At 37.7% G+C, this 25,313-nt stretch overlaps 1 protein-coding gene across 1 annotated transcript in view; it reads right to left on the bottom strand.

Moving 5' to 3' along the window:
- Nucleotides 1-25,070, bottom strand: part of LOC139741385 (extracellular serine proteinase-like) — a 52,927-nt gene extending 27,857 nt beyond the window's left edge. The window contains exons 1-8 of the mRNA XM_071651968.1: nucleotides 24,963-25,070; nucleotides 24,239-24,361; nucleotides 22,335-22,458; nucleotides 20,984-21,096; nucleotides 20,384-20,522; nucleotides 19,484-19,668; nucleotides 18,139-18,310; nucleotides 17,086-17,214 (exon numbers count right to left, since the gene is read on the bottom strand). Of these exons, the coding sequence (XP_071508069.1) occupies nucleotides 17,086-17,214; nucleotides 18,139-18,310; nucleotides 19,484-19,668; nucleotides 20,384-20,522; nucleotides 20,984-21,096; nucleotides 22,335-22,458; nucleotides 24,239-24,361; nucleotides 24,963-25,070 (1,093 nt within the window). The remainder of the gene's footprint in view (nucleotides 1-17,085; nucleotides 17,215-18,138; nucleotides 18,311-19,483; nucleotides 19,669-20,383; nucleotides 20,523-20,983; nucleotides 21,097-22,334; nucleotides 22,459-24,238; nucleotides 24,362-24,962) is intronic.
- Nucleotides 25,071-25,313: the final 243 nt, after the last annotated feature.

The raw sequence follows: 25,313 nt of genomic DNA, 5'->3' as shown, positions 1-25,313 counted from the left end.
AAAAGAAAATGTATGGAAGATCCAAACGTTACGAATATTAGCTGTGTAAATGACTATGTAAGTATTTTGTTGATTTGTTGATTTGTATTGATTTTGAAATGCAGAAATAAAAACTGAACTGAACTGAACTGAACATGGCTCTATACTATACGTTCTGTTCCGAGAAATCTCCAATCTGTATCGAAAGTCCCATACTAATGGAACAATATAGTTACAAGAGCTATACCAGGAGAGAGACAGAAAGCTATTAGAGGAAAGGTATACTTACTGTTTTGGTTGAGCTTGGGTTTCAGATACTAACTTCGATTCTAACTGGGATGATCAATTGACCACTTGAAAAAAAAAAAGAGAAAACCACATAAGATATGAAAGAGCTTGCAATTCGAAGAGGAATTAAAATTCTATTTAAATAAAACCAGTGTTGAAATAGCAAAGATATCCAAAAAGCACAGTGGTCCTTATAAAATTCATCGATTTCAGATTTTAGTTGGAGGCATTTCAGCGGTAGCTGGTTCACGCTGTCATGAACGTGACAACCACCACTCCTGATCTGCTAATTCAGCAGTTAGAGACTTCCCTATCATGTTCTCTAAGATAAAAAAGTAGATAAGAGAAACTTACTTGTAAAGAAGTACATTAATTTGTCGAGTCAGTATTTCGTACCTGCGTCGGTAGAGAGTCAGACATAACCTACATCTTAACTATATCATTGTCTTCCATTAGTTATGCTTTGTTTGTCCGTTATCATACAATATACGTAAGCCTGACATTAGCCAATGAAATTTGCGTTCCTGACTTGAAGTGTTTGTATTGTGGTGCGCCGACTGGGAACAGAACACCTTGGCAAGGCTGCAGAGAAATAAAGTATAACCGGCCATTTGACTGCAGCTCCTCATCAGATCTGCCTTGAAGATCGCCCTCTACTGTTCTGAAGACTCTTCTCTGACACCAGCTCAACCAGTGCGCCCGTTCGTCGTTGCCAGGTGAGGTTTCTTATTTTTCCTTTCCTTATTCCACTTGCTATCATATCAGGAAATAGACAAGGTGTTACTTATTTTCAGTAGAGGCAATGAATCCAACTCTTCTCACGATTGTCAACACACTATACACAGCATCTTTAATGTCTTCGAAATGATCGTTTACTAATGAAACTAGTCGGAGTCCATGTGATGGAAAAGGAGAACAAGAGTAGTGTACAATTTTTAGGTTTGAGTACTGAAAATCTTCAATTTATAGGCCCTATATGGTTTTGAGTAGGCATGTGTTACCGTTTATAAGTATAGTCGACACAATGATAATGGTGATGCGAAGTCACACGAAAAGAAAGTCCAGTTCAGCCAGGATTATTGTTATTTGTCGAAGGCGGAAATACAGCATAGCTATTAAGCCAGTTCGGGGTTCCAGTTTGAGCATGCTCATTTTGTACCGAGAGACAGGTTGGTTTTTAATTTCACTGAGATAAGCGTTTGTAATGTTATGATTATTCACGTAATCCTTATAAAATGGTGCCTGCTAGCACATCCACCTGACAGCAAGCCTTTACATTTATCATGGATATTTTATGAGGGGGACAATCCAAATTTGGAAAGTGGAAAGTTCCGAGACCATTATAATTATTATGGTCATAAGATTTTATAAATGTCCACTCTGCTCTGCTCTGGTTGGTTGTCAGCACAATGGATGTGTGACTGGTGTTTACCCAAAATAGCCTAAAACAAAGGGGCGCACGGGGGGGGGGGGTATGGTCAGTGGGGACTGCCCACTGTCCGAATACCTAAACCAGTGCGTCGTATAAGGGTTTCGAGGTTTAACGCCTTTGAAAATGTTTACCAGAAGGAGCAGTGACTGAAAAAAAAATCAAAGCATCGCATTTGGAGCATATGTATAGTTCAGTTGTATCACAAAACATCCTACCGTATAAAAAAATGACAACAAATCCGCATATATAACATATCACTGATTGTCAAAAGAGAAAAAAAAATAACTGTTGACAGTTTAGCTAGAAACGATTTTATTAAAACTGTTGTTCAATTTTTTCTTATATTTTACCATACAATACATTGATTAAACAGATTTATGGTGGTTTTTTTTTCCGTTGGTCGTTTCTATCCCTAACTTACATTTAAGAAGTATTCTAAAGCAGTAAATCTGGCTTGTTTGTTTTTATCTGCAAATGGTAAATAGTGGCGTTAACGCACGAATGTGAGAAATGCACAAAGTGATGCATCTATACAGTAGTAACACATATATCAAACTTCTCATGGGACTGACGAGATGGGAACTATGTTCAATGAGTCCACCTACTTCATCTGTTTAGCGAAAGTGGTATCACCACCACTTTTCAACCCAAGAAAAGAACATGTGATGATTTACACTTGTTTTGTTATGCAATGGTTAGAGTGAAATATTCTCATTTCTTCTGTATATTAAAAGAGGAAAATACCTTATTTTCGTAATGGGAATATACACCCCATAGTCTTTATATAGGCATATCAATATGCAATTTCTGTTCTCGTAAACTGGTTTGTTGTAATAAACCTTCTCAGAAAAACCACTCGTTCCAATTTGTTGAATAATGAGCGTTTTATCCAGAAAGTAATTCATGAATCGAGTAAATTATATGATCTGTCCCTGTCAGTACGACCTCGATGAGATCTCCCCAACTGTTCGCATCTTTGTTGGGCGCGTCAGAAACATTTTGGCGTCACGTCGTGCATGGATTTGCTGCCGCACTGAAATTTAATTGTAGCCTAGTCATGGCAGTTCATACATGTAGATCTTGCTGTATGTCGGCTATCTGCATAAGTTTCCATATTTACCGTATAGATAATAATGGCGTTGTTTCCCACATCTTCGATGAAAAGCGTTCATGCATGATATTGTTCTCCAGCTGTGGCTGCTTAAATATATCGCTCTGTGGGTTTATTTTATTTAGTTTTTTAATTTGCATGAACTTTTCCAAATCTCATTTGCAGGGATGCCAAGTTCAGAACATTTTTGTGAGTGAGATTTTCATGACTCGGCATCTCGGCGAGCGAATGTGCACGCGAGCGAGGGTGTGGGAGGGGTTTTTCCCCCTGTGGCCTCTCACGGTTAGGGAGCTTTTTCAATTTTTAGCTCTAATGGTGCGATCAGGTGCTTACTTAAGTGACTATTTTTTACTTATTTTGAAAGACAAAGGGAAAATATACCTTCAATTGTAACTATCACTTTAATCCTTTGAGCTATGCTCCTTATTATAGGCCCAAATTACAGACTTCGCCCGATGCGTGAGAAAAATGGGTGCCATGCGTGAGATCGTGAGACAGCCCCTAAATGCTTGAGTCTCACTCAGAATGCGTGAGACTTGGTAGCTCTGCATTTATTTGTTTGTTTACTCGTGAACAGTGGTAGTGATATCTCTTTTGTTTCGTTTTATGTTTTGCTTTTATGGCAGTAAAATATGGCTCCCAAAGTAACAGTAGGCTTGCACATTTTGGTGTATATTGGACATGTGCTAGACACAATGTTGATACTTAGTGTAAGTCCTGTAAAACCCTTTTTGTATAGGTTCGGCGTCTGCCTGCCGTCGAGTACGTGGAACGGTGAAAGCCTGCCGTGCTCAGGTCACGTGGGGTCTTGACCGTATCGATCAGAGGAGCCACATCCCACGAGGTACTCAACTTGAATTAGCATTTCATTCAATGTTAGAAGATGCAAAAGATAGAGTGCGTTAGTGTAGGTGTTTCTCGAGTATTGACAATGGTGCACCATTGCCAATACTCTCGAGTGCACCGCACCTTCACTAACGCCACGAAATAATCCTGTGCATCATATGTTTTATAAAATGGGTCGAAAACTAACAGCATTTTCACGTACCTTTGTGGGTCAATACCAGTCAGCTACATGTAGCACTCGCTCAAAAGTAAGATGTCCAAAGATGTTCGTCCCAAACATTTACGCACGTCGCACTCGGAAATCCCGCACATAAGTACTGTACGTATAAGAGCATACGTACGCCACATGATATGCACAAGAAAGGCCGGCTGGCAGCCCGAACTAGAAGTTGTTTACAGGATTGACAGCGCGTATAGTAGCGCGCGACGCACTTGTAACAACTGATTGAGCGTGCACTGCTAGTGTAAACATTGTGACGTCAGTGACTTTACGGCGTGCATCTTAGTAAGAAATTAATGCAAGCACACGTGACTCATTTCAGCGCTTCCAATTGGCTACAATCTTGAACCCATTCTATAATATACAAATGATGCACAGGATAGAGTGCGTTAGTGGAGGCGTATAGTGCACTCGAGGGTATTTACAATTGTGAAACATGCACGAGGCGAAGCCGAGTGCATGTTGCACTACATTGTAAATACCCGAACATTGTAAATACGCCACGAAATAATCCTGTGCATCATTTGTTTTATAAAATGGGTCGAAAATTCGAAAACTAACAGCATTTTTCAGCGTTTTTCACGTACCTTTGTGGGTCAAGACGTCCGAAGATGTTCGTCCCAAACATTTACGCACGTCGCATTCGGAAATCCCGCACATATATTAGTATGATGGGGGGTTGGGTTTCCGGACACTTAAGTTCCCGCATGAAAACTTACTTATTTTACATAGAATATGCACCCTTTACCTTAAAGACTTGATATAGACTCCTCATATAGGCCTACTAGACAACATACTCTGAAAACGGCGTGAGAATTAACCTGCTAAATCGTTGGATTTGCCCTTCAAAGTGAATCCATGTACGCGTCCGGTCCCACAACGCTTGGTCTACTGTACACTGTACGTATGATACGTACGCCACACAATGTTATGCACAGGGGAAGAAAGGCCGGCCGGCCGGCAGTCCGAACTAGAAGTTGTTTACAGGATTGACAGCGCGTATGCATGCAGTTCAAAGGAGCCGCCGCGCGCACAGACGATCGGCAATAGGATTAACACGCAGTGCAATGGGACCGAGTAACCAAAGCACACGTGACTCATTTCAGCGCTTCCTATAGGCTACATTCTTGAACCCATTTTATAACGATATATGACGTACACCGACGTAAGTATCATGTGCCACGAAAGCACAACACGTCCGTCGTGCTTGCCAATTTCAAATTATTGTTTGGGGATCTGTTGTCAAATTAATGTGCATAAAGGGGCAACTTGAACACACAGAAGTTTCAAATTTCCAGTACACTGCAAGTAGTGCACGTGCTGATGGTGCTGAATTACTCGTAGCAACTCTCCCCCCCCCCAAAAAAAAAAAATAAATAAAAAAAGAAGAAACGAACAACAGTCAATGAGATATAAATTTTAGACATTAATTTCTGACAATGGAAATGGGATTTGAGTATTGTGCGATACGTCTAAAAAGGATAATAAAGGAGCAACATTTCTCACAGCGGTGGCTTATTTTTCCGTAAAGGGGGAAGGGGTGGGGGCGAAAAATATTTCTGGTGCCACTTCCGTGTTTCATCGCCTGACAAGCAAGCCCCCCCCCCCCCCCCGAAAAAACCCCAAAAACAAAACAAAACAGAAACGAAAAAAAAAAACAGAAACAAAACAAAACAACCTACAACAACAACAAAAACCGCTTCAGTGCGCGATTCTTCCGTTTCTCGTGCCACTTCCGGGTTTCATGGCTATCCAGCCATATTGTCAGATGTAAAATGACCCCCCCCCCCCCTCTTAAAAAAAAGACAAACAAACGATAGAGATGTACGATAAGATGAGCTCATTATCCAAAGACAAATAATGTTTTGATCTAAATGATATTCCAGCATTACTGGCATTGTGAGATGGAATGTATTTCACATTATCACTCCAAATGAAATTTATAGCAATTATATGTTCCTACGAAATTCAGTGGAGGATCTCCTCTTGCGAGAAACGTGTCTTATATTTTACATTACATTCAATATCACTATTAATTTGTTTGAATGTTTAGAGTGTTCATGATATCTTCCTTTAGATTCAAGGATAATACATTGATTTTAAACCACTGTGACTATTTTGATTATTCAAAAATTAAGAATTTAATGAGACAGTAAAAATCCGAATTAGAAAGAAGCATTTTGAGTCATTAGCAAAAATCACGGATTGTAATAAGTGCTTTTCAACTGTAAAGTAAGTCATTAGATACAACAAGAAATAATGGCCTATGCCTTTGCGGTACGACACATTTTATCAGCAGTATTTTAGAATGACAAGAATTGAAAGATGTATATTGTTTTATCAATTAGACAATTTGCACAAAAAAGGAGAGGATAGCAGTTCCTCTTATACTCTAATACTTGAACTTTGATGAAAAAATATAATGATCCAGGGTGGTCACTTCCATAAAAATACCTACAACAACATTCGGACAGTCAAGGCATTTGATACTCTATTTCAGGCCAGATTGATTTCTTTTTCTTTCTTTCTTTTTTCTTTCTATTTTTTTCCTTTTTTTTTGCTGAAAGCCATACACGCACAGTGTATTCAAACAAGAATGTGCAAGATTAATGCCTGATGATGATCGCAATAGCCTTTAAATTATTTCACCAAATACAAAGAAAGAAATTAACGATGCACTTATTTTCAGTTGTATAGATAGACACGCACACACAAAAAGAGACTCCCATCTTTAAAGTAATTGCCTGAATGATATTGCAAGGAGTCCGACTCGATTAGCATTCATGCTATTTCCTTGTTTTATTATATCCTTGCTCTTTCCATGTGACGGCATATTTGTTAACATGTACAATGATTATTATTGCATTGGATGATAATTCCATATTCAAATATTCGCAAAAGAATAAGTCACAATATATATTATTGTCGGTTGCCACTGCACGGACTCTTTTCTTTTTCCTCCTTGTCTTCGCCTCTAGTTGTTGTTGTGCCTGTTAGACTGTCCTGATCCTTTTCTAGTCTTACTTCCTTCAAAAAGAGAGAGAGAGAGAGAGAGAGAGAGAGAAAGAAATAGAAGCATGCTCACCTGCTGTATAATAGGACCTACAGTCTCCTGAAGATTCCCGTGCATGGACACTCCCCTGTGTTGCATGTACACTATCTGAGCTTCTTTTGTTTCCCACCATGAGCACAGGCTTCAAGCAATAGCCTTTGTCAGATTTTCGTAGCTCGACTTGACTATGTCGCATATAAATTAATATGAGGCCAATTTATTTTTATTCGCTTCTACGTCTGTTCTTTTTTTTTCCCCCGGATGCGACTCCAGCTTCTATACAGTCCTAATGTGAATTAACGACCGGACATTGGCATTATAATGATGAACGAATCGCTCGTTTTCATTTCATTTCATTTCATTTCATTACAATATGACATATGCATTTAAACAAAATAAAGTAGTGTGACTTTTGCTTATTCAAGTGAGATTTCAATGGAGATCATATTTTTACAATAAGATAAATCGTGGTATACTTTTAAAGAAAGAAATGCATGGACAAACTGTCGGCCCACTGAATCATAACAGAGAAAAGATGTCGGAAATGGAGGGATGCAATCCCCTCGTGAGTAGTAAATTGTAGTAATAATCAAACGAAACGATAAGACATATTGCCTGAGAAACAATTATATAGAATTTATTTTGGTTATGCTAGAATTTCCTCAAACAATACTGCAATTAAACATGAGATGAAAGTTATAGATGATATACAACATTAGGAGGGATTTTTAAACCTTTTGATTTGTGAAGTATTCAGACGTTTCTGGATACACATCAATGTATATTTTATAAATATTTCTTCCAGTTCAAATTCCAGTCAATGGTGAATCGAAGAAATTTTGTTCTTTACTTTTCAGTGAGGGAATGCCCAACAATGTTATCGTAAATTCCCGAGTGTTTTATAATGAATATTGTTTGTTTTCATAGTATAAAGTGGCTATAAAGTGCAATTTAACCATTTGGAAACTTTTGTTAAATCAATTTATCGAGTTGTAAAATTTCTGACATTTTGATGCGAATTGAAAAAATACTTGCATCATTGGCAAAAAGAAAATAAAGTGTAAAACTGTTTAGAGGAAGTCCTTATATCATTGACGTAAATATTAAACAATAATTGGCCTAATTTGAGCCTTATGGTGCAGTAATTGTCTAAACAAATCTGTAAGTTAAAAAAGAGAATCCTAGTCCTCTAAATCTGAATTCATTCATTAGTATGTCATGGTCAATTGTGTCAAAAAATTAATATATTCATAATAACCCCTATCGCATGCTCTCTTTTGAACAAATAACACAGAAACCTCTTTCATTTCATTGTACTAACTTACCACTGTATAATCAGTTAAATGTTTTTTTTTTCTGAAACCAAATTCATAGGGAATTAACGAATTATTGTTTGTAAAAATTGGTACAATTCTCATCTCTCCATCTGATCATGTGCGCAATCTTGGAGTTATCTTTTCCTCTGATGCAAAGATGAGCATGCAGGTTTCACAGATCTGTAAGTTAGCTAACTACTACGTCAGACATCTGTGGAGGATCAGAAAATTTATTGATGCTTCTACTTGTCACGCAGCAGTCCGTGCATTGGTCTTATCGCGACTTGCTGTAATGCTCTTCTTGGCGGAATCAGTCAGGCTGATGCGGATCGCTTACAGAGAGTTCAGAATGCTGCCTCTAGACAAGTGTACCATGTTCGTTCACGTTCTCATGCCACTCCTCTTATACGTCAACTCCACTGGCTGCCAATCAAAGCAAGAATATCTTTCAAGCTTCTCCTGCTGGTCTACAAAGTAGTCAACAAAAGAGCTCCAGAGTACATTGAGGAGTGTCTGGTACGACACTCTCACTCTAGGCGCACTCGTCTTTCATCATCCGTTATCTTTACACAACCACACACGAAAAAACTAGCCGGAGATGCAGCTTTCTCTTCTTCTGCTAATAGGCTGTGGAATAAGCTCCCTCCTCTTCTCAAATCATCACCCACACTTGATCATTTTAAACAAAACTTGAAGACTTATTTATTTTGATGTCCCTCTTATATGTGCACTGGACTTATACTGTCACTGCCTGGTATTTTGTATATATTTTATCTCCTATGGCGACCAGGGATGATATGTCATAGCGCTTTGCATCCAGTGGAAAAGGCGCTCTATAAATGTCTCCTATTATTATTTAAAAAAAAAAAAAAACAGCGAGACGTTTAGGTATAATTTCTTTTCAAAAATTTCGGATGTGCAATCTAAAATCGATATAGACCTGTAATTACTCATGTTTTTTTTTTTCCTTAATGGGAACTAAAGTTAACGGGAATCACGAAATTTTCCCGTTGACAGTATCAGAATAAAGATGTGATAATGGAGCATATACAGTGTAGCAATATGAAAAACAATATTTTTCAATAACTGTACCCTGACAATGTCACGTCCCGTGTATTATTTTACTCAGCTTGCGTTGATTAACCACATTTATTATTTTGTAATCATTGGTTGGGTTGAGGAATAATTGATTTTAACCTGGTGTTGCAGTAAAAAATCAGAAAATTTGCGTGGTAATGGGTTGAATATTAGTTGCAAAATAAACTACATTTGCGAAATAATCATTGAAAGAATTTGCTGATGTATTTGGATTATGAATTTTTGTTTTTCATGATATATATATGTATATATATATATATATATATATATATATATATATATATACATAAGCCATATATATGTATATAAACAAAGAAAGGGAAAACTGTCCAAAAACAAATGATAAATAGTAAAAACTTTCAGCAAGGAAAAACCATTTTCTTTGCTCAAAGTTTTCACTTTATAATATATGTAATTATATATATATATATATATAATATATGTGTGTGTGTATCAACACTTCTTATTCTTTTCTCTCTCAAGAGATTATTCGCACTTTTGCATAATAAAGTAATACATTATTATCTATGTTCGTTTCTATAATAATTATTAAGAGTAATATGATTTTAGAGAAAAACGTGTTTCTGCTTTTACTGTATATTTGGCAATCTTTTGATAGCATTGACCTCTGTTGCTTGGTTGTACAATCTCGGGGGAATACAGACTGCTTTATGCCTCTGGAGATTGAAGGCTGCTGATCATATCATAATAAAACTGAGCTTAATGCACAAACAAAAAATGATTATACGCTTTGTTGATATACTCACGCATTATTTCGTCCCATTTTTCATAAGCAAGATGGAAATCTAAAAACTAAATTTTTCGCTGAGGCTCTTTTCTGCACATTTTATGTCTACTTCAATTTGTATTTTAGTCAGATTCAATTTGATTAGAAATAACAAAAATTGGTAAGTGGCCTGAAGTGTCACTATACAGGAAGTCGTTGGTGAAGCTTTTAATTAATGAATTAGGAAATATTTAGTCAATTAGATTCTTTTAGTTGATTTATATTCTAGTTCTATATTTGCTGGATTTATGCTATCGTCCCCTATAAAATTCACCTCTGTTTCTTCGCGGGCAACAATATTCAAACAATCATGCAGTTTACTAAAAATAAATATATGGTAGGTTGGGGGTATGATAATGCTTCCAATAATATTCTTGGCTTTGTTGTTTATGATTTCACGGTCTTCCGTGCCATCAACATGTAAATCCGATCTAAAGATTTCATTTTAAGTTTTGCAGTCTTGTTTTTCAGTGTTGTAGGCCTAAACGTGTAGAACATACCCCACCTCCTTCATCATACAAACAATTAGTGCGATACATTATATGTCATGTTATTTGAACAATTTCTTTTATTGAGATAAAAGTTATTCGATAGAATCAAAGATTGTATTTAAACTTCTGCCATGGATATGAATTAAACTCAGAGATTGATAACTTGAGTTCGTTAATTATGTGAGATTATGTATAAATTGTTGATCAGATCCAGGTTCAATTTCTCGGATGATTTTCGCTATTCCGAGTTTTCGACATTCCGAATATAAAATAAGGTTCCCCGTGTCAAAGGTTCGTCATACCGAAGCACTCGAATTTCATTTACACAGAGGATCACAGGGTGTAAAGACAATGCGTGCGGTACTAGCGAACCTTCGGAATAACGAACCTTAATTTATTTTCGGATTGACGAACCTTCGAAATAATGAGCCTTATTTCATTTTCCGATCACCAAATTTCGGAATAATAACCTTCGGAACAACGTATTGTAACCCATATTCTTATCATTCAGATTCCCTCTGAACTATGGACAAACCTTTGAATCAACTCTTTGTTACCTTTGTCCGAATCGTGGGTAAATGGGAATTTTTCCTTATTTTCCCCCATGGTCTTACAGTCTTGTTCATTATACTTGTAGTCGTCGTTCCATTGAGTGTTTTCACAGTGTCTGATCAGGCTATGGTTACACAATACTATGTCTCCCGTCGCGTCCCACTGCGGTCCACCTTCTAGTTTTGTCAGAGATTGGTTCGTGCTGCCACGTTTGGTTACGTTCTTCCTATTTTACTACGGCCTATAATGTTGTAATCAGCACCATGACTCCTTGGGTATTCTTATTTTTTTTCTCTTTTTTTTTTTGGGGGGGGGGGAACTAGTTGAAAAATCTGACGCGACATTATGCACAGCAGGAGCTGTCACGTTTTCACATCCCATCCCCAGCGTTGTCTCAAGTCCATCTCGTTTTGTCAATTGTAGCCTGAAATAATATTGCTGTGGATCTAGACACGTCTACATCCTGATGTAGAACATAATGATGATCAGACGACAAAGTCTTTGATCTCGTCAAGTGTGCATCCCTTTAAAAAAATAGATAATAAGATATAAGATCTTGTCATGACTACACTGTACATCCGTGCGAGTAGAATGTGGTTGATGTAGACGGGAGTGATGAACAAAATGGCGTCTTTGAAGGTGCAGTAAACAATTCAGAACGGAATACATTATCAATATCACCTTATTCATGACTTTTTCCTGTAAAGAAAAGGAGTTCTGTGTCCTTGGAGTAGAGATGTTGGACTTTTTTGATTGGTTTTTTTTCTTCTTCTCAACTAGATCAGCAATTGTTAGGTCGCCCGTGATGTAGATTTTTTTTTTTTTTATGTAAAGTTTTTTCACCACGTTTTTTTTCCATGATCTTCGCCCTCTGTCTACAGGTCAAGACTCTCACTAAAATGTGATATGTCTTCTCTCCTTGCTTTCCTCTACTATTGGCTCGATCCACCTTGATTGATATGATCTGAATTATTTCCGCTTTGTGTTCATTGAAAAAAGAAACATACATATCTCGATAGCAGTGATTATTACTATATAATAACATTTTGTCGCAAATGAAAGCAAGATATTATTCAAAGGGGTGAAAGTTCAGGTGCAATTTGTCTCCCTCCAATATCAGAACTTCGGAGCTTGGGTATTTGTTCCAAGTTCATCGTGTCACTGCCGGCAACTAGGGATAGCTTGGTCATGTTGGTGGTAGTGTCGCTGCCAGGAAAGTAGTAGATGACAGGTTCGAGTCCCACTGGTTCCCTTTTCCGACATGTTTGTTAATGCATAGATCAGCAGTTGCGATCCTAACAAATTCCATATGTAAGAGGGAGACAAATTAAAGAATCTGAACATTTTGTCTTTTTTGACATACAAAAATGATCGAAACGTATATTCTGATAAGGTATTTTGCAACTATGGTAGTAAATAAATAGTAGTCATAGTATACGAACCAAGGGGGAGGGGATTCTAGATTGAATAAAAAAAAAAAAACAGACACGCAGTTTGTATAACTTAGCTCCCAAAAAGAAATTAAATCACATCATGGTTAGACCAAGGCGTAATAGGAGTTAGTACCTCCATGGTTAGACAATAAAACACAGAACAATACTGAGTTTATACCAGACAGATAAAAAGAGGAATACAACTAAAAGAGATGGGAAGAAAGGATACGAAATAGACGGAATAGATACAAGTTGAGATGAAAAATGAAAGAAGGGATGGAGAGAGGAGGGGATATCAAGCAGGAGGATTGATAATTTCAAGCAGAATATTTATACCTGCTATCCATTACCTAATTGTCTCTTACAGTTAATCAAAGTAGATGTATTTCTTTTAAAATTTGACCATTTCTTTGAAAGGATAGAGACATGGTACCGATAGTACCGATGTAGACATGAAGAGATATACTATCTTGTCATCTGATCATCTCTTGAAAAGGATGTAACGGTGACGAGATCCAAGATCGTGTCGTCTTATCATCTCTATACATGACGTATAGACATGACGGGATCTACTAGTATTGTATGAATTCATTCGTAACAGTACGTAACTCGTAGCTGCCACTGAATCCCACTGAATTGCAACATGACATTATGCAATTCATAAACACAACTTCATTTAGTTTTATTCGGTGCATATGAAACATGGACCAAACCCTGGCGTGCTTTCCATCGCGCGAGAGGAGGAAATCCATCGCTATGCAAGTGTCTCTCAAAGCGTCTATTATCTGTGGCAACGCTTGATGTGTCATCTTAAAGGACAAGTCCACCTTCATATTTATGTGGATTGAGTGAATGCAGCAATATTAGCAGAACACATCAGTGGAAATTTGGGGAAAATCAGACAATCCGTTCAAAAGTTATGAATTTTTAAAGTATCTGCACCCTCACTGCTGATGATGAGAAGACTACTGGAGTGTATGATGTCATATGCGTACAACGATATATGGAAAATGTAAAGAGAATTTCATAAACTTTTACTTTTTGAAAAAGTGCGCTTTTTGAAAAAGTGCACATTCCCTCGACTTGTCACTGACGTAAGTTAAGGATAATATTATTCGCCCTTTTTTTCCTTCTGAAAGAGGGAAGTAAAGTGTTCTTTTATTATGCGAGAAAACTGAAAATATCTTGAATTTTCTTCATATCGTTGTACACATGCATTGTGACATCACAAGCTGTAGTAGTCTTCTCATCCAGCAGTGACTAAGCAGAAACTTCAAAAATTCATAACTTTTAAACGGATTGTTTGATTTTCCTCAAACTGTTGCTGATATGATCTATTAATATTGCTGAATTTACTTAATCCGCATGACTATGAAGGTGAACTTGTCCTTTAATAGCGTGGTCGACCAAGTAATTTCTATCAAGTTCGTTAGTTTTGTAAAACTAGATGAAGACTGATTTCATTGTGAATATCCTCTCATTGAGATATCATCTCCATGCTTTGACCATCGGAACAAGCTCGGCCAATCATCGACATGCCCCGAAAATGCAGTCAATAATAATATCATACCATCGTTTGATTGTCCCTTTGATTTGTTTTGTGAAAGTTAGGTAATTATTATAAATAGGGTCTGAATTATCACCATGTTTTGTATCACTGTGTAAACTATATGCATACTTACTACCAGTTTTTGGATAGGATACATTCATTATATAGGGAATATCACTTAACTTGTTAGGATGCTATCAGGACACGTTGTTCAAGAGTTTCGATTACAATTTCCCACTGGAGTTCTTCCAAATTGTGTCGGCAAAACGTTAAAAAAGTTACAGGAGCAAAATTGCGGAAAACTGTCGGGACATGTGACTTCTGACAAGGTAAGATAGGTTAGAAAATTTTTGTTTACTGATGATATGCGCTGAGAGAGAGAAAACTAACAAGTTATAACAGGTGCAGAAATTGGATAAATAAAAATTTATCAGTTATACACTATTGAGTGGGTGCCAATATCCAAACCTGCACATCGGATTTTTTTTCTTCCATTAATAATTACATGAAAATCTCTGTTCTCTCCCTCTCTCTCTCTCCCTCTCTCTCTCTCTCTCTCTCTCTCTCTATTACGACACATACATGTGATTGTATGTATGTAAGTATGTATCTGTGCTTCATTTCCTGAAAAAAAAAGAAAAAAAATCGATTTCTTCTCAGGATTCGGTTGCTTAGGTATAGGGCTGTAGTTGGGGATGGTCTTACAAGTCACTCAATTCAACAGCAACAGTTCTTTCGTGATGTACACTTATAGTCAGAAAGGAGAATTTGGCGGAATTTCCTCTGATGAAAAACTTTTTTCACTTCACGTCAAAAATGGATTCGGCTTCCTTACAACAGTATCTACCATTTCCAATAACATCAAAATAAATTTCCCATTTTTAAACACATAATGTATAGATAAATATGTCAATCATTCAGAAAATGATTCTCTCTCCATTTCGGTCTCTCTATCTCGCTTTGTGTTTGTTTGTGTGTGTGTGTGTGTGTATGTATGTTTCTATATAGTTTATAATGTATAATCATGGAGGTATAATCATGTAGGGCCTACACATGTGTTTGTATACTAAGTAGGCCTAATTACAGTAATGGGAAAATGGGACGATCGTGTATCCCGCTACCAAAATTACCTTTCCGAGTCTTACATCTCTCTCTCTCTCTCTCTCTCTCTCTCTCTCTTTCTCACACACATACATACACACGCACACGCACACACACACACACATTCACACACGAATAAAAAATGTCAATGATGAGCGTGTCGGAATCTCAGCATACTTTGGATAGTTGATCTGTCCATTTCCCCTCATTTACATGCAGCCACTAGCAATAGTATTAGAACAAAAGTGTGTGTAATTGAAGAGCTTGCTTCCAAAAGTCGCTAAATCCATTGAAAATTATGGATTTAGCGCCGTTTGGAAGCAAGCTCTTCAATTATTCTAGGGAAAATTTTTCTTAAGATAATTATTCCTTAACCTTATTCAAGAAATGAGTGCAAGTCAACAGCACAGATTGATATGATCTTGCAGACGTCTTTATTAGAAAACCATCATCATAATTATCATCGCATTTGCTGAACTTCATTAATTACAAGGATCAATTAAAATGTCTATGTCACTATTCATCAATGTCTCAGACAACAATCGTGATTTCGCTAAACCATTGAATTGTTCTAATCATAAGTGAAGCAACTATGACCTGCTCTTCATTCTCATTTCGTCTGTCATGGGAGGTTATGTATTCAATAAAATTTATGATCTTTTGGAGTCAGGAAATTTCCTATATATCTTCTCCAACTGGTTTAAAGTAGGATGTATAATTCCTCTTCGGGACTGTCAAACTGATGATTTTGTCCGGAATATACTTCATATTCTAATTTCGCTAACCGAAAATCATTCGGAATCTATTTGAGTATTTCTCTTTGTGACCCAGTGATTGTTACCAAATTTTACAAGAAAACTTATAATTTCCAGTTTTACATTGATAAAATGAATGCAGGTCCGTAAGTTTTGACAATGTAAGACTAGCGCAAAGTACACCCAATAGAAATCTACTGCATTTTTTTTTTTCACGAAGTAACGGTGAGTCATTGATGATTATAAGTAGTTTCGGATTTCAGAAAATTCGTTGTAATCTCATAATTATCGTCTGCTTGAAGGCCAATGGGCGGAGAGCCGTGGCTACGTCACGCCTTGGTCCGAGAGGAAGCTCTCCCTTAACCTACATGTACGTCAATTTGAAAGAAACAAACCATATAGTGTTGATTACAGTAAAAATCCACTTTGCCCAACATTACATCATTAAGTAGAGCACATCAAAACAAACAGCATAAGAGATGTCATAGAAATCGGATAGGGTAAAATAAGAAAGTCATGAAAATTCGATGTTTCACATATATTTTCGCCAAACACTGATATCAATAACAAACAAAAGGTGAATCAGCTGAGATGATGATGATGCCATATATAGCTGTACAGGTCTCCGATAGACTTGCACACTTTATGTGAAATCAAACTGAGTAGCTTAGACTGATTAAAATGACTTCTAGCAACATTACAGGGGAGATTGTATAATGACTTCGTATCAATGATTTTTAAAGGGAATGAGTTGTATCTACTAAACTGTCAACCAAAACCAAAAGTTGAAATGATTGTAATTACATTGTAAACAAGCCAATCGATAATTGTCAGGAGATGGTATTATCACTTCATCTTCTTGGCATATCATGTATATTATGTGCTTGCTGCCGATAATGTTGTTTTATGAATTTGTGACGTCCGAATGTCATTAACACAGTCTTATGTCAGATTTTATTGAACTCTAGGCTACAGTCTGTTTGCATTTGCATCACGTGTATATTTTGTTTTTATTCAGATAAGCAACAATAGAAAGTTCGAAAAGCACCCTTCCAAGTCGATTTAAATATCATGCATGTCTGAAAGGTGTCATACATACCTACATACAGCAGCTTGTTGGGAGATCCTTGAACGTCTGAGATCTTATTGGTGCTTACGTCAGCAAGCATAGATGTTGTACTCGTCCCAAACAGAGCTATGGCGCCTGAAATATCAAACAAACGAATTAGAGGCTAAAGTACAAATTCTGTTCGCTAATGTGAACAACATACAATGTTAAAATCATCTAAATCAACCATGCGCTTTAAGAAGCCTACAAATAGCTGCAATGGCATCAGTGTGTGAGCGAGAGTTTGAAACACAGTCTGTTTTCTTATCACTTTCCCAAACTGAATGTATCGTCAGCTCATATTGGACAGATCGTTGGAATGCGATATGTCAGTCTTCAGGAACAATACAGCCAGTAAATATCCATACTTGAAGTAGGAGTAGGCCACCAGGGGCAGAAAAGGCAACAGCATTAGTAGCAGTAGGCATGTTAGTAAAAACGAAACAAGCAGTGATGCCGGCAGAAGTTGTAGAATGAGAATACATAGTAACAGTGCTAGCAAAGGTACATGTATGTAGCAATCATACGCAGTATAGTGTCTGAAGCATCGGCATCATCGGCATATATTATTTAGCCGAGTGTATGCAATTTATATGAGATGCTGATTGTGACGAATATATATGAGCCTATAGTATTGGAATTATTTAATTCACACTTGTTGATAAGGGGTATGGAACTCGAACCCTAACCCTACATTAGCCAACACACCCAATACACTAAAACATCATCGCTGTATGATAGGTTGCTTATACCACACAGACGAGACAGAACATTATGCTATTTATGGAATACATTGATAAGGACGACTACAACAAAATGTACTTCAACAAAGCAAACTTTAATATGCAGATGAATAATAACCACGTACGTATATCTAAAAATGATAGCTTTCAACGTTATTCGATGACCATTTCCAGATACTAACGTGACGCGACAGTACATCGTACAGGTTGGATGGAATTGATTCATTGAGATCTAAGATCGACTTAAAATGTGTAGTTTGTGTGTGTGTGGCCGTACCTGCAACATGCGGGCAAGCCATAGACGTTCCGCTCATTGTCTTGGTGGCATAGTTGTTGTTGTGACCCAAGGAGGTGATGCTGGTACCAGGAGCGAAGATGTCGAGACAGGAACCGTAGTTAGAGAAGGAGGATCGATTGTCGCTACTGTCGGTGGCACCCACAGTGATAGCCTGCGATGTAACACAACGAAGAGAGTCATAGCTTTTATTAGCCATGCTATGCCAAACTGTTGGGGTTTTTTTTTTGGGGGGGGGGGGGGGAGGGAGAGGGGTGTTCATTTATGTGCTTCATATCCTATGAAAAATATAGACTGATTTTCCAAACCCTAGATAATAATAATAATAATAATAATAATAATAATAATAATAATAATAACAATAATAATGAAAATAATGATAAGAATACCTGGTTTTATATTGGCCATTTCACACATGTTTGTAATTCAATGCCCTTTACAGACTATCATTACCCTGGTCACTGGATACATTATTTCCAACCAGCACTGACAGTGCTCATTCTCAACTCTCTGGGGAGAGGGTTTGTATAGATGCGCTCTTCTACACCAATAAATATCATGACCACGCAAAGAAATCTGTTGCAATGGGCAAACTGCTTGCTAAACTGTGACTTTGGCAGTTTAAAAGCGTGCATTGTTATCATTGTTGAATAAATCTGATTCTGTGTTAGAGATGTTAAAAAAGTTTGCTTCAATATGATAACTGATCTTTGCTGTTTCCATCCATTTAATTCCATTTAAGTACGTAGTTTCATTGTTTGGGACATCTCATCATTTATAGTGATTTAAATGAAATCAAAGAAAATAAATATTTTGACTTAAAACACCTTATTTTAATGTTTAAAAAGCCTGGCAAATCTTCTTGCAGAGATGGAAGTTGCAGATCTAAGCACCATCGATGCTTATATATCGTATTACCTCAGCTACGTGTCTGTGTAATTTGACCCCTATACAGTTTTGAAAACTATCACTACCCACATAGGGCGTCAGAATAGATAACTGGCTTGCTTTGCACATACGTGTTGACAGTTGTCATAGTCAGTAGCCATTGCTTTTATTTAATCAAGGTATATTTTGCCTTAAAACACGAGAGGTTTGTTCATACTTTGACACTTTTTGAAACTTATTATATCACAATTACTGGAAGAATGATGCAATGGAAAAGTAACAAGTTGTTTGTAGGTGAATAAATATCAAGCCAGTTTGGGTATAAAATGCCTCATTGTAGCACAAAGTCACGCTGTTTACAGGTGAAAGTCTGTTGGTGTGGTTCTCATTAATATTAATTCATAACATGGACAATATGATGGAAAATTGCGTTTCTTACGGCTGTGACACGAGCAGGTGAATAATTGCAGGCGTTTGCGTTATCGTTGCCCGCAGCCACAGCCGTGGGAACTCCAGAGTTGATCAGGTTGTTGACAGCATTGTCGAGGAGAGTGGATGCACCGCCTCCAAGTGACATGGACGCAACGTCCTTACTTCCAGCATTTGCCTTAACGTAGTCCACTCCTGGCATTGCCTGGAGAAACAGAAAGCATCGATTTTTTTTTTCATCAAAAAACTCTTTTGTGTCAAAGTTGTGGTGATGGCAGCTCCACAGATGGCTTGATTACATGCCGTAATATATACTGATGGTGTCATTCATGTACGATAATCCTTTCCTATTTTCCTTTATATTGAACATTCACCTATGTGTGTAATTTTTCTTGACACTTTCTTTAAGTACAAAGTTGCGAAGGCTAAAGATTATTGGCATAAGTATTGATGGAGGACTATACGCATGCTTTCTCATGATACCAGTATGCTACCATGAAGCGACTTTAGTTTAGTTCGCAATGTAAATGTAGTGTTTTGTGTATCATGCTGTATTCCTTTTTGTTTTGTTCTTATATCAGTATATTTGTTCATCTCGTTTTTTATAAATATGAAAATGATTACCACCAATGCATCTTTTTTTAAATTGATTATCTGGGTCGGCCAGATTTTAAGGAAACTTTTAATTCCTCGTTGGCTGCTTCCCTTCAGCTTTTATGTATTCAAAAGATCCGTCTTTACTCTTTGCTTGTCATGATTGTTAATCAATGTCTTTCTCTGTTGTTGTTTTTTATGCTGAACAAATAAATTCAATTCAATTCAAGATTCTTGACACTGGAGACAGTCGAGACATATTATGATAATAGAGGAATGTAAGTGAGGTTGAGGAGGAAGCCACGATTTGATTTACCGCTGATGACTCCACTGTTGCTTCCAGATCCCCAACATCCGAGCACCTTCACTCCCTTTATGCTGACCGCTGTAGCGACGCCATAGGTGTTGGATCCAACCGTTCCTGCACAGTGAGTGCCGTGTCCGTTGCAGTCGTACTGGGGTTGTCAAGAGAAGACACAATATAAAAAATGTTTATTTTTCAAGACAGTATGGAACGACCTTAGCCATTCCCTCTTCCCTATTTGAAGAACTTGAAAACTATATAATTCACGGTTTCATGATATGAGCACATTGTTTTCAGATGACGTTTGTAGTCTATACGCAAATTTATGTTTATTCGTATATAAAGCACAAATTGATGAGTGGTAGTCAGGTATACATGCAGAAGCACACGCACATATTACAATAACTATATAGAGCTACCCATAGATATTATGTAGCTTCATATGGATATTCATTTAGACACGATGAATATGAATTACATGAGATAAATTTGGTCATATTCGATTTGGGTCATATAAACCGCAAGTTATCCACCAATCACCACCCTGTCTTCCTCTTCGTCGAGCCATTGTCAAAATGAAAGACGTGTTTCGTCAATGACCGTCCTACTTACATTCTTATTATCGCCGGCATAGTTAGCTATTTGTTCGGCACGACCTCCGAAATCATTGTGGGTATCGAGGACCCCAGTATCAATCACCCAGACAGTGTAGTCACTGCCGGTTCCTGTAGAAGACAAAACATTTAGACAATTCATGAGAGTGTGAAGGTAATGAATATCTATATACACCTTGTTTCCCGTTACCACAAAAGTCTGAACACTCAAGTTTCTGATTTCATACTTCTATAACTTTCTAACTAATGATTTTACTTATAAGATTACCTCACTTTGATTTAAAGTTTCTATTGAAAATACCGAAGCGGAGAGAAAACCTAATACTAGATAAACACAGTTTTGAGAAATTTTGCATCAATCCTGGTATTAATCTAACCTTAAATGCAAACCCATTTTACATTGCCACAGATCCATGCCTGCAGTTTATATCCGTTTGAATGCAGCATGTAGCTCGTCTTTTTAGGTTTTTTGTAGTTGTTTTTCTTTTCCCCGGGAAACGCAAAGTTGAACTTCTTGCAGTGCACTGGAAATTGAAACTTTTGTGTGCATAAGTTTCATAAAATGAAGACATTTAAGTAAAATGATGCTTGCAGTCCATGCAAATCTATGCTTATTCGTAAAGCGCAGCATGGACCTACAGTCCATGAGCACAGGAAGTCATATCTGGTTGAGTGGTATTCAGGTACATACACAAACACATTCACACACACGTTTGTATTTATACACTTTGTAAATTATACCCATGTAGCTTTATTATAGATAATAATTTAGACAGAATGATTACGAATTACATGAGGAAAACGTTGGCAAATCACATCATCACACACGATCCATGATAGTCTGAAGGATAATCAGTATCCATACACCTTGTTCCTTGTTCCCACAAAAGTCTCGCTATATGTTTATTGCTAAAATAATGAGAAAGCCTACCCTTAGATCAATAACAGCCTTAAAATCTCTATAATCTTCAAGCAACACATAGATAAAAGAAGTTTGGGGAATTTTACATCCATGCTGGTTTTAGACTAACCACTGTACGCAAAACCTACATAGATTGTCACAAAATCCATACCTACACATCTGCATTGAATGTGATGTAGCGCATCTTTTTAGTTTTTGGAGTTTATCTTTCTGGGAGAATAGGGACCTACTACAATTAAATTAATTCTTGCCGATGCGAGTATTTTAAGTTGAAACTTATGCATGCATCAGGTTCCCTTTATCTCCACCCTATGACAACAAAGCACCAAAAAATAATTTGAAATCTACAAGCACGACAAAGATGTTGCGCAATCGTGACAGATGATAATCTGCTAGCCTGGAAGAAATGCTAAGTCAAGTTGAGTACCTCGTGGGCCGTAGTAGTTGTTTAAAGGAAGGTCCCTCTGATCGATACGGTCAAGACCCCACGTGACCTGAGTACGGTACACGCCATCCTCTTCCACGTACTCGACGGCAGGCAGACTCCGAACCTACAGAAAGGGTTATACAGGATATACGATAAGTGTCAACATTGTGTCTAGCACGTGTCCAACGTAATACCACAAAACGTGGAAGAAAAGGACTCGGGTCACAATGAACCTTGGCGGACAGGCATTCCCTACTAAACACCAAACACCAACCACCATTTTAGTATGTAGCCACTAAAATACTTTTACTCGATGTCCTCAGCGGTCACGTTTGCGCGAAACATAATTCCATTCCTCGTTTCGTTGAACGTATAGCTATCAGACGTCTGGTCAGGCTAGACTACGCAATATTTTCTGTCACGTCTCACTCCGTACAGCCTCCTATCATGTACTGTCACGCTTTGTTGCGTTCGCTCCGTTTTATTACGACCTACAAGGTTTCTCATTTTGCACAGCCTATTGACTGTCATGACATTTTTTTTTTGACAAAATCCGACACAACATCCACCAACCACGACTTGTCACGTGTGCCCATCCCACCCATCGCGTTGTCTCACGTCCATCCCGAGTTTTGTTCACGGTGGACTGAAATTTGACTGACTGCCGTGGCCCCTGGGAACATGGTGTTTTTTTTTTTTTATTTATTTATTTGTTGGTTTGTTGGTTTGTTTTGGGTTCTTTTTTAATGTTTCGTCCTTCTTGAATAAAGACTATCATTTTTTTTTTCTGAGGACATTATTTCAATGCTCTAAAGGCAAAGCAGAAATCACCATCACTGTTCATTGCAGCAACATGTTATCGGACTTAGAAAAACAATTCAAAACACAAAAAAGAAAGGCAAAATGTTTCAGCAGCGGAAGCTGGAATGTAAGATGATACCTGAACAATTTTTATAGAAGGTGGAATGTCGAGAAAAAGCGCCGTCCACTGTGTGCAGTCATACACCCATTCCATAGATCTCTCTCCCTATCTCTCTCTCTCTCTCTCTCTCTCTCTCTCTCTCTTGGCCACTATCGGAAACAAAGGTTGTTGCTTCCGACCACCCACCGAAGTGAATCGGATCTCAGTCTGAGGAATCCGAATTGGTTGGTCAACTATCGGGTGAATGTCAGACGTGCGGCACGTGATCTTCATAGGACGATCTTGCCTCCTCGGATCACCGCCCGACATGTCTGACGCTGGCCTGATAGTCGACAAACACAAGTCGCATTCATCGGACTGTGATCTCACTTCGGCTGGTGATCGGAAGCGATAAACTTTGCTTCCGATGAAAGACCGATGAGAGAAAATCTCTGTGAAATGGGGGTACAAAATTTGTCTATGCAACACGGGAAGATCTATGAATTTCAGTACGGATTTTGTCAGCCGGACTTAGTCCTTAATCCAGTTAGGAATTATGAGAATGGTCAAGGTGATGATGATGAACGGTATTGAAATAACAATAATAATAATTATGATAAAGCATTATTTTATATTATCATCATTATTAATAATATCATTTCTATTATTATTATTATTATTATTATCATAATTATTATTGTCATTATTATTATTATTATTATTATTATTATTATTATTATTATCGTTATCATTATTATTGTTATAAGGCGTCACTTGTCTGTAGAACATTCAAACGCGACAGACTCCCACAATGTGTCACACATTATTGATAAAGTTGCTGGGTCTTCTGTCCTGATTTGAAGGTATCGAGGTTGTTACAAGTCCGAAGCGAAATCGGTAGAGATTTCCAAAGACATGGAATAGTCATTGGTCATTGGTCATTGGTCATTCATTTCCAAGGGTAAAAATGCAAGTTCCCTCGAAAGAAATAGAATGCACTCACAACTTCTAGGATACGATCCTCCAAATCGGCCGCGAATCCATGCACGACGTGACGCCAAATGTTTCCGACACGCCCACCAGAGATGCGAACAGTAGAGGCGATCTCATCGAGGTTGTACTCGTCCTGGGTGCGTTTCCAGACAATGACACGTCAGATTATTTACTCCACTCATTAATCAACTTCTGGACTAAATGCACATGATTCAACAAAGTGTTACTGACTAGTTGCACCGTGAAGTTTCATTGCAACAAACCAATCCTCACTTCTGAGGTATTATATTTCAACTGTATGGGGAAAATGACGTTTCCTCTCACAAAGGACAGTCATGACAGTTGAGGCTATCACATAATAGATCGCTTCATAAGACTAGTGTTGATTAATACACGCCAATTTTGCAGCTTCAGAATTGTTCTATAGTTCTGCTGAAAATGATGGTTCTTTGAAGATAGCGATAATCTCGTCAGTCACATTGAATACTTGATGTAAGTGTTACTACTCTTTTAGGGACGGTGTCGAATCTTTTCAGTTAAATGCGTTTGTTTCACCGAGGAAGAAACATAATATTTTGTCAAATTTTCTGAGAAAAAATCTGAGACTCGTATCCTTGAAGCATGAAATCAAGTATCAATTAATATCAATTTAGTGTACTACAATATTAAATTAGTTTAAATTAATTGGTATAGATTAACACTAATCAACTGAGGCCTATGTTCTTCAAAGTTACCCTGATCTTGATGAGGTATTTGCCTGGGATAGGCTCTGAGTTGCGGTACAACGGGGCGAGCTCGGCCGAGGCGGCTGCCACGAGGAGGATTGCAAAGAAGGTCAACATGATGTCTGCACAAGTCAAGAGAGAAAGAGAAGTAGAAGAAAGGTTGGATGGCGTGGGGGGGGGGGGGGGGGCGGAAGGAGCTGAGGGAGGGAGGTTTACGGTTTCCGTGTCATACACGAGCCAACGAATGCCCAACGAGTACGAAAATTCGAAGATACGTTGGCATCCGTTGTTAATCGTTTAGAACATGTTTCAGGTTCGTTATATTCCCTATACTGTTCGTAGGGATTCGCAGAGATACGA

This window comes from Diadema antillarum, unplaced genomic scaffold (genome assembly GCF_040938485.1).
Source record: "Diadema antillarum isolate AM-2024a unplaced genomic scaffold, OU_Dant_1.0 seq00000927_RagTag, whole genome shotgun sequence".
NCBI classification, from domain to species: domain Eukaryota; kingdom Metazoa; phylum Echinodermata; class Echinoidea; order Diadematoida; family Diadematidae; genus Diadema; species Diadema antillarum.
The sequence above is the reverse complement of the archived record's forward strand: the minus strand, read 5'-3'. Positions and strand labels throughout refer to the sequence as shown.